The sequence below is a fragment of the Lonchura striata genome, chromosome Z (genome assembly GCF_046129695.1).
Source record: "Lonchura striata isolate bLonStr1 chromosome Z, bLonStr1.mat, whole genome shotgun sequence".
In the NCBI taxonomy this organism is placed as follows: Eukaryota; Metazoa; Chordata; class Aves; order Passeriformes; family Estrildidae; genus Lonchura; species Lonchura striata.
Genome location: NC_134642.1, coordinates 11,757,139 through 11,771,209, shown reverse-complemented (window position 1 = coordinate 11,771,209; position 14,071 = coordinate 11,757,139). Strand labels below are relative to the sequence as shown.

The window sequence follows — 14,071 nt, the reverse complement described above, 5'->3', positions numbered from 1 at the left end:
GCTATGCCAGAAGGTAAACAAATACTCATTTTTCATTTCCACATTACAGCATTCTGAAATATGCTAGGTAATACTTTAAATCCCTGTTTATTAAGTCCAAGCACAAGAAACACATTTGGGTCTCATCACCTCACTTCCCTGATTCTGGGCTTAGTAGTTCTGAAGAGCTTTGTAGCATGTAAGATATGTTAACATGTTTTTTACATACATAATTATGCCCCTTGCTGAGGCACAGTACTACTATCGCAAATATAAAGATAGCAGGTGTATAAAAAAAGTTGTATTTTCTTTAGCTACAGTGTGTCTTTCACACATAATTCATGCACCTTGAATATGCATCTCAACTAAACTATTCTTACTTAGGGGTGGGGGAGTGGGGCTTAATGCACTACTGGGCTGAAAGCTGAAGTCAGTACACTTGAAGGAGGGAAGATCGTTTATGACTGCAGCTCATACTTCCTTCACCATTCACACATGCAGGCAAAACTTTCTTCAGGATGCTTCCAATCATCAATCCATAGTCCCCTGCCTGCTGGATCAATCTCCACATGGAACACTGAGCATTGGCTACAAAAATAGCCTTCTCTCAGAGAAAATAAATGAAAAAATCGGCTTTAAAATCTAACTAGTTCAAGTGAGTAATAAGAAATATTGATAAGTTATCAGTATGGAAGAAAAAGCCAACAACTTTCCATGCTAGAAAACTCCCATTATAAGCACCTATTTCAAGCCCTGGAAGCTTTAAGTAAAATTTTAACAGATGGGGAAACAGTTTTAAATATAGCTAGGAAACAAACCTCACCAGAACAATTACATTAGGGAAAATGGATGTGTGTGATCTAGTAGCTACATGACATTGACTTACCTGCTTAAGACCGTTAACTGTGTTGCAAACCTGAAAAAAATTAATATTTCTCCATTTCTCAGCACAGATTACCTACTATTCACATCATAAAACATATTCCAGCTTTGGAAACTCAAGACATCAAAAGCATTTGAAATTCCTGTAAAATATGGTGACAACACTTTCTTCCAATAAAAAAGATAGCATAAATAAACAACTGTGTGTCCCTCCATATCATTAAGAAGGAGAGCATGCACCTGCTTCGGAGGAGACTCATACACTTCAAACCCACCAGCAAAATTGGAAGTAACTCCAAACAGAAAGCTAAATAAAGCACAAAGGTAATATGCTTGAAAATGTGTTTAGGAAAGAATGCAGAAGAAATTACTTGTGAAAGCAACACATCTGGAAGTTCATAGATAGCTGGCTTCAGATGGGTGAAGACCAAAACAAGACTTAGGATGCTAATTCTCTAAGATCCCTTTGGCAATTCTAGCTTTCAGCTTCCATAAAAATAGATCAATAGGGGAAAAAAAATTGAACATGACTGTTATAAATCCCGATAATTATATTAACTTAGCATTAATTCTACATTTATGTCAGGAATGTTGAAAACTACAACCTCAGAAAAAACCAGAGAAACTTAAGTCTGATTTTCACTTTTTTTTAAAATTTATTTCAGATTCATAAATTAACAGTGGTTTCAATTTTAACACGTAACTAATTCGCTTCTGAGCAAGATAAGATGGCACATTACCACCTCTGGAAGGACTTCAAGTAAATCTCAAATTCATACTACTAGTTAATGTAAATTCTGGACTGGTACAAGGATCCTCTTCATATCCCATGAAAACGGACAAGTATTTTTCGCTAGTTGCCAAATATAATACCTCTATTTCTTAAAGCATTTTTGTCTGTATCCCCAAGGCCTTGAAAAAGATTCTTAGCAGCAACAAAACAGGACTGACCTGTTACCTAGTCTTACTTTCTTGAACATGAGCACAGCAGCAAATAAACTCCCATAAAATCACAGAACAGAAAACAACCGCACAAAATCTCAGTGGCACTGCTTGTCCAGAGATTGATGACTAGTGTCTATGTGTTGAGTTCTCTGGAGAAATAAAAAGGAATATAGCAGTCTACAAACATCTCAAACACTTACACAAGGATTCAGTAAACAATCAACATTAATAAATATAATTTGCTCCTTCAAAAGATTCATTTTTGAATAAAATATAATTTATTTGGCTAGCACATTGTTTTAGTGCAGTTTAAAATGGCCAGGTGGAACAACGAAACCCTGAAAACAGTTCATTTTTAGTGCCTGCCCTTTTCTAAATTCATTACCTAGTAAACAAATACAAAACATCATGGCTTTCTATTAAAATGCTCAAACAATCTATTAAAAAGAGCAGGGGTTTGTATTAAAATCCACAGTTGCTTGTACTAGCAATCTAAAAGAAAACACCCATATTTTCATTGAACTTAAGCTGAAGGTTGTCTATGCTGCTGTCCTGTGAATTCAGATGCTATAGCCAAAGTCATTTCTTTTAAGTGAATGATGGGCCTGTGTTGCAATTTATCAGCCCTTAATATCCCTCATGATTCTTGCTGGGTCCTCTTCTGTGAGGCTTTTCCCTGAGTCATGTATTTATTGGAAAGGCTGCCTAAATTGGGAGGAAAAAGCATAATGGTTTAAAGGTATCATTTATTGTTTTTTAAAAAAACAAAAACAAACAAAACCAAAAGGAAACAAAAAAACCCACAAAAAAAAAAAAAAAAAAGACTTGAACCAACTGAAACAAAAAAAACCAGGAGAAAATTACTGTCAAGTCAAACTGCAATGAAAGGACACACAGATCAACTTAAGATCATTACCTGCCAAAGTACAGTAGGAAATAATTAGATATGAAATTGAGAACAAGCATTTTCTTGAACACCTAATGACAAACCATTTTGTGTTACAAAATCCCCAAACTTAAATTTGAAAAAACCTTCCAGTGAAGACAAAAAAATCCAATGTGTCTTCCCAGCAAAATTTAATTTGAGATACTTGATTGCAGTCAACTCTTCACAAACTTCAGAAAACTAATTAGGTCGCCTTCCAACTGCAGAGAGATTAGTGTATTATACCCATGCTGCTGAAAAGGTTTGCAGAGTTGTACTAGAAATTGTAATTAAAACAATAGTAGCTGTTCTTAAAATCTTCATTGTACTTTCTAGTGAATTGCTGTAAAGAAGCTACATTGTTAATAACGCATTTAAAACAAAACATCTCTAATTTAGAAAGAGTACATAAAGGCCTTTTTAATACAATCTTACTGCTACTTCTAAAGATAATTTTAGCTTGTTTGCATTTTGGCAATTCAGACCAAGGATGTGGTTTGATAATCTCTAAATTAGTTTATCATGTATAATTCTAGATAATTACTGCAAGAAACCTTCACAAGAAAGCATTCCATGTTTTGTCCCTGAAGTATCAGAGAACCCCACGTAAGCTGAAACAGGAGATTGATACAACTCCACCATACCCTACTGCGAAATAAATCTACCAGATCAATGACAGGGCACACAATCATTATGCCCAAATTTTGCTTCCAATATAAAACTCAGAATTTGTACACTTCTCCAGATTAAAATAAAATAGGTGGCTTCAGCCTGTTCAAGCTGCCACTGTGCTCAGCAATTTAGCTAGAGGACTGATGAAGAATCATACAATTATAGAATGATTTGGGTTGAAGGTCATTTAGTCCAATCCTCCTGCTGTGGGCAGAGACATCTTCAGCCAGATCAAGTTGCTCAGAGCCCATCCAACCTGACCTTGGATGTTTTCAGGGGTGAAGTCTCTCTGAGCAATCTGTGCCCGTGTTTCACCAAACTTTCTTTAATGTAAATCGACCCTCTTTCTGTTTCAAACCATTACCTCTTACTATCACAGCAGTGCCTGCTGAAAAGTTTGTTCCCACCTTTCTTAAAGGCCCCTTTTACAACTGAAAGGCCACAACAGTCTTCCTTGAAGCCTTCTTTTCTCTAGGCTGAACAGCCCCAACCCTCTCAACCTCTCCATAAGAGAAGTGCTCCATCCCTCTGATCATCTTGGTGACCCTCTTCTGGACTGGCTCCAAGAGTTCCATGTCCTTCCTGTGCTGGGACCCCAGAGCTGGCTGCAGGGTTCCAGGTGGGGTCTTAGCAGAGCAGAGGGGCAGAATCCCCTCCCCTCACCCTGTTGGCCAGGCTTTTACACATAGTTTCTGAATTGAACTGAAAATATACAAACCTGACTGGGGACTCAAAAATACTTTTCCTTTTTGTTTCTTCTTTTCTTCATACATAAGCACTCCCTATAAAAAAATAAAATACACATATTAACAAACCAACAAAACAGAAGTATTTAATTGCACAACATAAAAGGTTTTGCATGAAAGCTTACCTAAAGCTTTTCTAAATTACTTTATATGGACTTAAAACATATAAAAAGTAAAAGATGAAACCAAAGTAGCACTTGGTGTTTACCTGATTTAATCTACCAGCACGTTTGACAGTAGTGGGTAAAGAAGGGGACCTGCACAACACTTCTGGCTTTGAGCCATCTGAAAAAATAATAAAAATGAGTTACTAATTAGAAACTAGTTTCCATTTCAGTTATCATAAAACAGAAAAACACCAAAATATTTTCTGTCTAGAATCAGAAAATGTAGAACGTAGGATATTATTATTTTTCTCAATTTTATGGTATGGAAAACTTGCGTAATGTGGTAACATACATTTAAACTAGGAACCTATAATAAATTAATCTTTGATTCCTCCTCCAGAATCAGCAGGAGACAGGGAACTTAGAATGAATGAAGGTAAGGTGGTAAGTGAAGTGTCCGTAGTCTCACAAAATGCAGCAATGCAAAGAGTCAAATCTAAACTCTTTGATCCATTTGTTTGTATTATTCAGCTAGGGAGAACACTTCAGGCACTAAGCAAGCAATAAAAGACAAAGCCCAGCCTACAGCAATTCTTTCAAATTGAAATATATTAATTTTCAAAATTAAAAACACCTATTGCAGAACTTACTATTTTAGACATATATACTGTACAGCCTAAGTATATTTCTCATGGTGATGAATGCTAAATATGATTGACTATGAAACAGTAATGCATATTTCCCTCCACCTTAGCAGACTCAGTATTACAGCAAACAGAATGGCTGGAAAAGAAGTTTAGTGAGAAAAGGTCAAAGATGAACAAACTCAAAAGTTAAATTTAGATCTGACATATACACCTTCAAAAGGTCAGAAGCTGAATGAAGCATGGTTTCAATTTTTAATCAACTTTTCTGTCTATCCAGTACTTCTAGGAGTCTATCAAGGTAAATATATTTCTAAATCTATTACAATTTTGAATATACATGCACCATTTCCCTTCCTCTTCCAGTATTTTTACACAGTCTCGTGCTCTCTTTCACTAAATGCATCTCACTATGAAGAGTTTCTTGATCTAAGGCAGACAGGATATTTTTGCAAGTAGAGGAAAGCTGGTTTGAAAAATGTTTCTATAAAAGACTCCAATCTGTTCCTTTAAGAGGTCAAGTCATAGCTAATTTGTAAAACAAATTTTTTCCAGCCAGAACTTAACTGCACCCAGATTCACCTACAGGGAAACAGTGGTACTTTGTTCCTTTGGAAGCTAATTACAAGTACCACCTACTGTCTTAAGTCTCAGTTTTATCTTAGGAAGATATTCCTTCACCACACAAATGATGAGAAACCATTATATTTGAAAGATTACTTAGACGATTATATTCTTTTGCTTAGCAGTATTTCATTCAGGTCTATCAATCATGATCTACAAGATGAACTTCTGTATCCCTTCAACTGCTAAGTTATCAAAAACATCATTTTATTTTATTCACAAAACTCAATCTAAGCAAATCTGTACACTTTCATATTGACTTCACAGAGTCGTATAGAATCATTCTGGTTTAGGTAAATGTGAAGAGCTGTAACACTAGTGTTTTTTGCAATTATGATGAACTGGAAGAGAAGCTTCCAGTAATTTGAAATGTTGACAAACTCACATACTGTGATGACAGTGGAAGCAATTTCAACATATTTGATACTCATACCCTTTTTATTACAAATATCTTATCTGCTAAGACAAACCATGCCAAATCTCCCAGGATACAGCACATTTCTGAAAGGAAGGTGAGGATGAAGGGAAAATGGTTAAATGTGACTACATTAAAAAAACATCTACATTTACATATGCAAAAACCTTATCTGTTAGTCAATCATATTAAAAATACAAAAAAACCCCATAAGTGCTATTTAAACTTGATCAGTTTCATACCTGCAAATCCTTTATATTGTGGGCATTCCTTTTTAATATGACCTTCTCTTCCACAGATAAAACAACGTTTTTCTCTTATGTCTCTGTCTTCCAGGCGCTTCCATTTTTCTGATTGCCTGGGAGTCTTCTCTCTTCCAGTTTCCACTATTACCCTTGCTAGTTTCCTCTTTTGCAGTGTACACAGGTGCAACTTTCCCTCCTTGATTAAGGTCTCCTTTTCTGGTGGTTTATTCTGCATTTCTTTGTCCTCTTTGCTTTTTTTCTCCTTGGTTTCCCCATACCTTTGTGTACCTTCATAATCACGACGCCGTCTGAGTCTGCAGGAGTAGAAAAGTGCTACAGAATTCAGAGGCCTTACATTCACACACAGAGTCAATAAAAAAACCAGACAGAAAATGCATGTGCTGCCCTTAGAGAAAATAAATCTTCAGTGGGATAAATAAAGTGAATTGAGAAGTTTCCTTTGACTCTTCCATCAAATAGTGCTCCACTTCCTCCCTCATGATGTTACATGTATTTAATAATTTAACTTTACAATTAGATGATAATACATATTGTTATCAGGGGTCCCTGCTAAGTAATAATTAGCATTGACTCCATGATTCCAGATGTCTGATCAATCGCTTTAGCATACTATACTATACTATTAAGAAACCCTCATCGCTCTTGCTGACAGCCTGATACAGACTGGTCAATTAATCCAAACACCATCACCAGTGACCAATAAAGAAACCACCCTTTGGTTAAACAAATCTCCGTAACACATTCCACATGTGCACAACAGGCACAGCAAGTGAAGGTAAGAACTGTATCTCATTCTTTTCTCTGAGTTTTCTCACAGCTTCTCACATCTTCCCAGGAAAATCGTGGGAGAGAAAAGTCTCTCTTTGTCCAAGAGCATATGCGATTACCACAAATACAGTTCTAAATCCTAATAATAGTAGCCCAAAAAATACAAGAACAACTGAAAATCTGGCTGCTCAAGCTGCATACAATAGAAGAAAAGAAACAAGCAAGATGTTAAAGTACAAATAATAGGGCTATAGTTCTGGGTTTTTTTCTATTTGTACAGCTCAACCAGAACTGAGCGCTTTCCTTCTGAAACTGCATACTCACTCTAAAAGTCTCTTCTGTTGAGAGAAATTTCTAACATTCTATGTGACTTAAAGGTCTAGTAGTGAAGAAACACTATCACTGTCAGACTTGTTTCATCTAACAACTTTATACATGACTAGAGAAGGAGATAGGAGTGAAACCTCCAAATCTGAAGATGATACCAGGCTCCTCTGGCAAGTTGGATGTATTGCTAATGGCTAGAAACTTGAAAACACTTCACAAAACTGAATGAAAGGCAAAAAAATGGCATGAGCTTCAAGGTGAGCTTCTTTATTTTTAAAAAATGCATAAAAGGAAGACCTAGGTAACTATACATTGATCAGTCTCACCTCTGCCTGGTAAGACCATGGAGCAGATCCACCTGAAAACTATGCTAAGGCACGTGGAAAACAGAGAGGCAACTGGTGACAACCAACATGCCTTTGCAAATCATGTCTCACAAATCTGGTAGCTTTCTATAAATAAGGGTTACAGAAATGGTGGGTAAGGAAAGTGACTGAAATAATGAACCTGGACTTCTGTAAAGCATTTAACACTGTCTTACAAAACATCCTTTTCTATAAATTTGAAAGACATGGATTTGATAGGTGGACCACTCAGTGGATATGGAATTGGCTGGTTAGTTTCACTTCAAACATTGTGGTCAATGTCTTGATGTCTGAGGGAATGCATGAGAAGAGACTACAGAAAACAATTAGTTTTCCCTTCATAGACAGCACTCCCTTTGGCAATAAATGGCTGCACAGAGGATTCAAATATATCAGTGGTTTTATGCCACAGGGCATTTCTGTTCTTAGATGCACAATCCCATTTACTTTTCCTCTAATGTTGTATAGAATGTAGCTGAATATGTGCAATGAACTGGTGCTTCACTTCAGAATGCAAGATTAAAAATCCATTGATATAGACAGCAGTGTGGATGTTGAGGAGGCTTTCACATCACCTTCAGCATTCTTTAATTTCAAACTATCATCAGCTACTGTGCTTGCAATTGCTAAAGCTGAGTAATTCCCAAATTAACAAAATCAACAGTGTAAATTCACAAATCTCTAACATATAGTGGAACAGACACTTCATCCAACATGATTCTAGTAGCTTAGTAGCTTTTTTTTACATAGTTACAGGAAAGTGCAAATTATTTTTAATGACAGTTTTTAACATAAATAGATTCTAAACAATGGCTAGATTTTTCCATCCACCTTACAAGAGAGCATAAAGGTTTTTAAGATTTCACAGTTTTTTAGACTTGAAGCCTTTAAAGAGCTTTGTCTTAACTAAAATCAAAATTAAAGGATGAGTTTTAAGTTTAGACATTTCATAAGAGGAAGAGTGACAAAAGCCATTTAGCCATTCCTCTGTTGCCAGAAGAGTCATTGAATATTGGACGTGGCTACTCAGGGACAGGAAACATTTTCTTGCATGTAAAACAGGACAGTGTTCTCATGCATGAGTGCTTATGAAAAGTAATGCTGTGACATTCTTGCCTTGCTTTTGATAGGAATTGCATGATTCTGTGAACTTGACAAAATCATGTCTTGCTAGGAGCAGCAAAATGCTGGTAGTAGAAGCTATTAAATAAATAAAAATATAGTATGTATCTGTGAGTACTTTTCACAGCACATAGTAATTCAGCTCGGCTGAAAATTTAGATTCTCTTTGACTACTCCTTTCCTGTGTAACAAAATGGAGAGTCAGTATTGATACTTTAACAGTTCTGCAGCAACACTATCCACCACTTCCAAAAGAGGAACTGATACATTTTAAGTTTAATTCGGTCGGGTTACTAAATAATCTGCAGCTAAATAATCAACACATTTTGCTTTACTATCCTAATCTTTCCTAAACAAACCTAAGGAAAAAAGTTACACACAAATGCCAATACTATACTCACTTTTGTCTCATGGGACAATCCTTCATGAAATGGCCAATTTTACCACAAGTTCTGCAGCACCTATCATTTGGTGCCAATTCTCCTTCCGTTAGAACCTCAGGATCAAAAAAGTACTCCTGCAGAAGAAATAATATATTTAAAATGAAAATCCAAACACCTGGAAACCAAGACAGATACAGAAGTATAAAAACAGCAGTAAGAGTTACAGAAAAGAATAAACCTAGGGTCTGTAGCTGAACCCTGTAAGACCTGATGAATTAACTGGTCACTGACCTCTTCTGACAGCCTTCTCACCACCAGGTCTGCACACTGTTATAAAACTGCAGTTTTAAGAAATGCTAAGTAGTTTTGATTTGGATTAAAATAGATAAATCTGTACAATGACTCTGACTCTGACTAATATTCTGCATACCAAAATATTTTACATGCAAGTAACATCAAAATGGTACTTAGCAGTAACTCCCACGATTTTTAGAGAAGTGTGGAAATTTCAAAGTTTGCAGTGAGTGTAGCCAGAGTCCTGCAAAGGCTAAGTTATATGCTAAAGAGCTCACACATACTCCTCTTAGAAGGAACTTACCATTTTTGATGGGTATTCTTTAGGAAATATTTTTATAGGGGTACCAAATACCCTTCTGCCATTGATAAAAGCCTTCATTATAAAATTTGTCACTGTGGAAGAAAAAAAACCCCAAACTGAAATAATAATTTAAATATCAAACTAGAATGTAAAAGAATATCCAGGACAAGATCTTCACTTTGTAACTGAAATTGTTAACAGAAGACTTACTTTTTCTTGACAATCCAGCTCCAAGATTGTGGTTCAAATCAAAGGGATCTGTAGAAAATAACATGACAGGCATTCCTCAATGTGCAGACCAAAAGAGTAGAAATTCTTTCCATGAAAATGAAATGGGTCAGAAAACAAGTTACAGATTATTTCTAAAATATGTCACTGCATTTTCTCTGTCAGAGATCACACTAATAAACAGTGATAGTAATCAGTAATCATACAGAGTTGAATAATTTAAGTAAATAGAGGTTCAGATAAACCTAGTACTTTTGAGAACACTTCAATTGCATTATACCTATTTTTTTGCCAAAGGATTTTGTTAGATCTATTTTTCTGCCATTTACTTCATAATGAAAAGTGTGACATTTGCTTTACAACTTCTTTTCAGTAGCCAAAAAAACCCTTAAGAATAATGTTTAGCACTACTGAAACTCAGTGGCAATTTTGAGATCTTTCAAAACATGAGAATGTAACAATTTATAATCTAGTAATAGTAAAATAAATAAGCCTTGTGAAAAAAGCAAAATTTTCATGTTAAAGACGTTCTCCATATTCTGGTATGTTATTTGGTTTTACCTTCAATTACAATATATTTGGAGGTCCATTGCTTCTTGAAAGTTGTAAGCAGATTTTTTCTCCTGATGCAGATGACATGCTCTTTAAAATCAAATTCTTCTGTGTAGAAGCGGAGAAGTCCCAGCCATAGTTGCCCAGCAGATTCAGTGTTTTTCCCATAGTCTGGCCAAACAACCGGCTAAAATGACAAAAGTAGTTACATTCAGTACATATATTAAACATTTTCATGATTTTCATGCTTTCCATAATATATTTGCATGATTTATTTTATAAAGAAAAACAACGGAGTTACACTAGAACACTTCCTTTCATAATTTATAATCCAATATTGGTTTTACACAATGTATTTTTTAATCTATTAACAACAGAAGTGGATAATTAATGGAACTTCTGGCACTAGGTTTTGCCTCTTAAGAAAAGAATTTATCAATTCACTTTATGAGTCTGTATAAAACAAAATTATTCAAGGGAATTGACCAGATATACAGGTGGCAGTAGTTATTCTCATCCAGAGAGACAAAGAACAATTAATCACCCATAACATCTTAACATAATTCTGTGATCTATTTTGTCAGATTTTGGAGTTTATTTTTTTCACAGATGAATTACAGCTAACCATATCCTAAAACCTTTACAACACAGCAATGGGATTTTCATAACAGGAGCTACTCCACTTCAATTGCTGTATTTGTTCTGGATAGAATTAATTTTGTTCTCAGTAGGTGGTATAGCCTGTGTTGTGTATTTAGCACAAGAATAATGTTGCTAACATTGATAACCCACTAATATTTTAGTTGCAGCTCAGTAGTACCTACCCTGAAGTCAATGACTTTCCAGTTTCCCATGCTCTGCCTGCCAGCAGGTGCACAAAAAGCCAGGAGGGAGCACTACCAGGACAGCTAACCCAAAATGGCCAAAGGGATATTCCACACCATGCCCATGAACTCAGGAGAAGGGACCAAGTGGTACTTACTGCTGCTGAGGGATGGGCTGGGCATCAGTCAGCTCTGCTGGGCAAATGTATTGGGTATCTCTTGTTTCTCTTGGGTTTTAGTCTTCTCTGTCTCTCTTACTACCATTATTACTATTACTGCTACTACTATTATTATTAACATCATTGTAACAATTACAAATATGAGGATTATTACTTTATTATATTTATTTTCTCTGATCTTGCTTCAAATAATATAGTATTTTTATTCCAACCCACAAATTTGACTTTTTTTTATTAGCCTTCCCACCAGGGAGGGGGTTGAGGGAATGAGAGAGTGGCTGTGTGGTGCTTAATTGCCAGCTGGGGTTAAACCAAAATATTCAACCTCTATATTTGGAAACAATGTTTTTAAAAGGAATTTCTATTCATTTGCCAAGCTACAGGTAACATTTCCAATTAGTCTGATTTACTCACCAACTCCTCTATCTTATCAAAGAAATATACATTCCAGCCATCAACCAAAATTTCAGGCTTTTTTGGCTCTTTGTAGATCTGAAAGAGTAATATCAAAACGCATTAGAAAAGCCTTTCATATTCAGCACTGACATTCTTCTGATCAATACCGTGTACAGTTACTCATTTCTTTCCGATATACTGTACCTCTTGAAGAACAGGGATGACTGGTGGATTTCTCTGTTGAAGGAAATAAAGCACCATAAGAGTATATGCGTAAGATGACAGGCTACCTCGAGACGCATCTCCAATGTCACATATCTAGGAAAAGAAACATGATTTTTAGCTTTCATGGTGATCATCCCTTGCTGCAGGAACTACTGCTTCTAGAAAGCCTGAAACGTACTTACCTTTGTAAAGACTTTCATTGTGTAACACAGATATTTTACTCTAGGATCAATAGCTGCATATGATGACAGAAGTCTGGTGTTATGCAACGCCTACAAAAATAAGAAAGTCATGTAGAAAATAAGGAAGCTCTGAAGTCATGAAGGAAATAGGCTGAAAACATGAAAAAGAGAAACTTTAAGTTGTGTCCTCAAGAAATGCATATGTGAAGACTTGCATACTGAGAAAGGAAGCACGCAACAATGAGGTTATCACCTCCTCTTTTAAAAGCCAATCAACTCCCTTAGCCTGTATGGAAGTGGTACAAAGCAGCATTCACAGAACAATACTTCAAAATAAGAAGCACTAATCTCCTACTACAGTTTTAAAATATTTATTAGAAGGTAACTACTTGAACCCAGAGATTTCAGCTTGGATCTGTAAGAGCTACCAACAGACATATGGATGCATAACTTCAAGGAGAACATTTTCACACTTAGTGGTTGAGGTTTCCTCCTGAAAACTTCCTGTGAGTCATAAAAAATCTTCAGAAAGCTTAAAAATTGTCTCTATGACTTAACTTTCCTTTGCTGTTTCAAGGAACAGGGTTTTGAAAATTAGAGACATTGAAATAAACTAAATCTCCTTTTTAAATGTTTGACCAAGAACACATAGATTGTTTTGGGTGTTTGTTTGTTATTTACATTCTAGTATGTTACAGTTCAGGCAAGCTGGGTTAAAAATTATTATTTCAGGTCTAAAGGCTAGGCAAGAGCCATGATGCTAAGAGGAGTCTTAAAAATCTGAAGTTACTTCATTTTGTCTCTCATTTAAGAAAGACTTCAATACTTAAATCACTGTTTCTTACTATTACTGAAGAACTAATAGATTTTCTTATGAAAGTGACAACTCTGAAGTCACAACTGTGCAGCTGACCACTCATAGTAAAATTAAACTAAAAAGGTTTATTTGAAATATAAAACTGCAACAGGTAATCAGAAAGAGTTAATCAGTTGTTTTTTGAACCTCATCCAAACAATCACTTCAGTCTCAAGAAACAGATCCTCAGTTTTTTATTACACAACATAAAATAAAAAAGAAGATAACCTTACCAGAGTATTATATAAACTGATGTCTACTTCAAGACCACTTCTGACATGGAAAAATTTGACAATTGGGACTTTAGCAGTTGTTATAGGCAAGACATTTCTTAAACCTAGGATGAAATGTTTTATTACTGAATGGCTACAAACAGTCCTACAAGCTATCACTTCACTTCCAACTGTAGCCAAAAAGGCTACAAAATAAAACCTTAGTTGACACCAATTTTGTATTTCAGTTATGTTTTAACACTGATTTAAAAAAATTTGTCAAACGTGATCAATCCGATAAACATAGTTTATAAAAATGTATGTTTAGCCCCCTCAAAAAATAAAGCGCAGTCTAAATAAGATTGTAGAATTTATTTATAAAGAAATAAGCTTAAGACATCAATGATAGTTCAACACAACTCATTGGAGATACACCAAAACGAGCACTATAAAATTCATGATTTCTTGAAGAAGAAAACAGGATTCTCATGGCTGACTTGCATCAGAATATCTTTTACTATCAACTTCCAATGCATTGAACATAAAAGTACGTTATTATTAAACTGAAGCCTCAAGTCTTAAATCATTGTTCTTAGGCATGTAAGTTATAAACATGCTATCTGTCCAGATCAGATGTGGTCCAATAACA

At 35.4% G+C, this 14,071-nt stretch overlaps 1 protein-coding gene across 2 annotated transcripts in view; it reads right to left on the bottom strand.

Moving 5' to 3' along the window:
* Window positions 1–1,492: 1,492 nt before the first annotated feature.
* The window catches only part of TUT7 (terminal uridylyl transferase 7), a 33,148-nt gene continuing 20,569 nt past the window's right edge, over window positions 1,493–14,071 (bottom strand). For both annotated transcript variants that reach the window (XM_021531134.2, XM_021531135.2), the window contains exons 18-29: window positions 13,444–13,547; window positions 12,355–12,444; window positions 12,152–12,265; window positions 11,966–12,043; window positions 10,558–10,735; window positions 9,979–10,026; window positions 9,769–9,860; window positions 9,189–9,304; window positions 6,182–6,498; window positions 4,358–4,434; window positions 4,122–4,185; window positions 1,493–2,511 (exon numbers count right to left, since the gene is read on the bottom strand). In XM_021531134.2, the coding sequence (XP_021386809.2) occupies window positions 2,444–2,511; window positions 4,122–4,185; window positions 4,358–4,434; window positions 6,182–6,498; window positions 9,189–9,304; window positions 9,769–9,860; window positions 9,979–10,026; window positions 10,558–10,735; window positions 11,966–12,043; window positions 12,152–12,265; window positions 12,355–12,444; window positions 13,444–13,547 (1,346 nt within the window). In that variant the 3' untranslated portion in view covers window positions 1,493–2,443. The remainder of the gene's footprint in view (window positions 2,512–4,121; window positions 4,186–4,357; window positions 4,435–6,181; window positions 6,499–9,188; window positions 9,305–9,768; window positions 9,861–9,978; window positions 10,027–10,557; window positions 10,736–11,965; window positions 12,044–12,151; window positions 12,266–12,354; window positions 12,445–13,443; window positions 13,548–14,071) is intronic.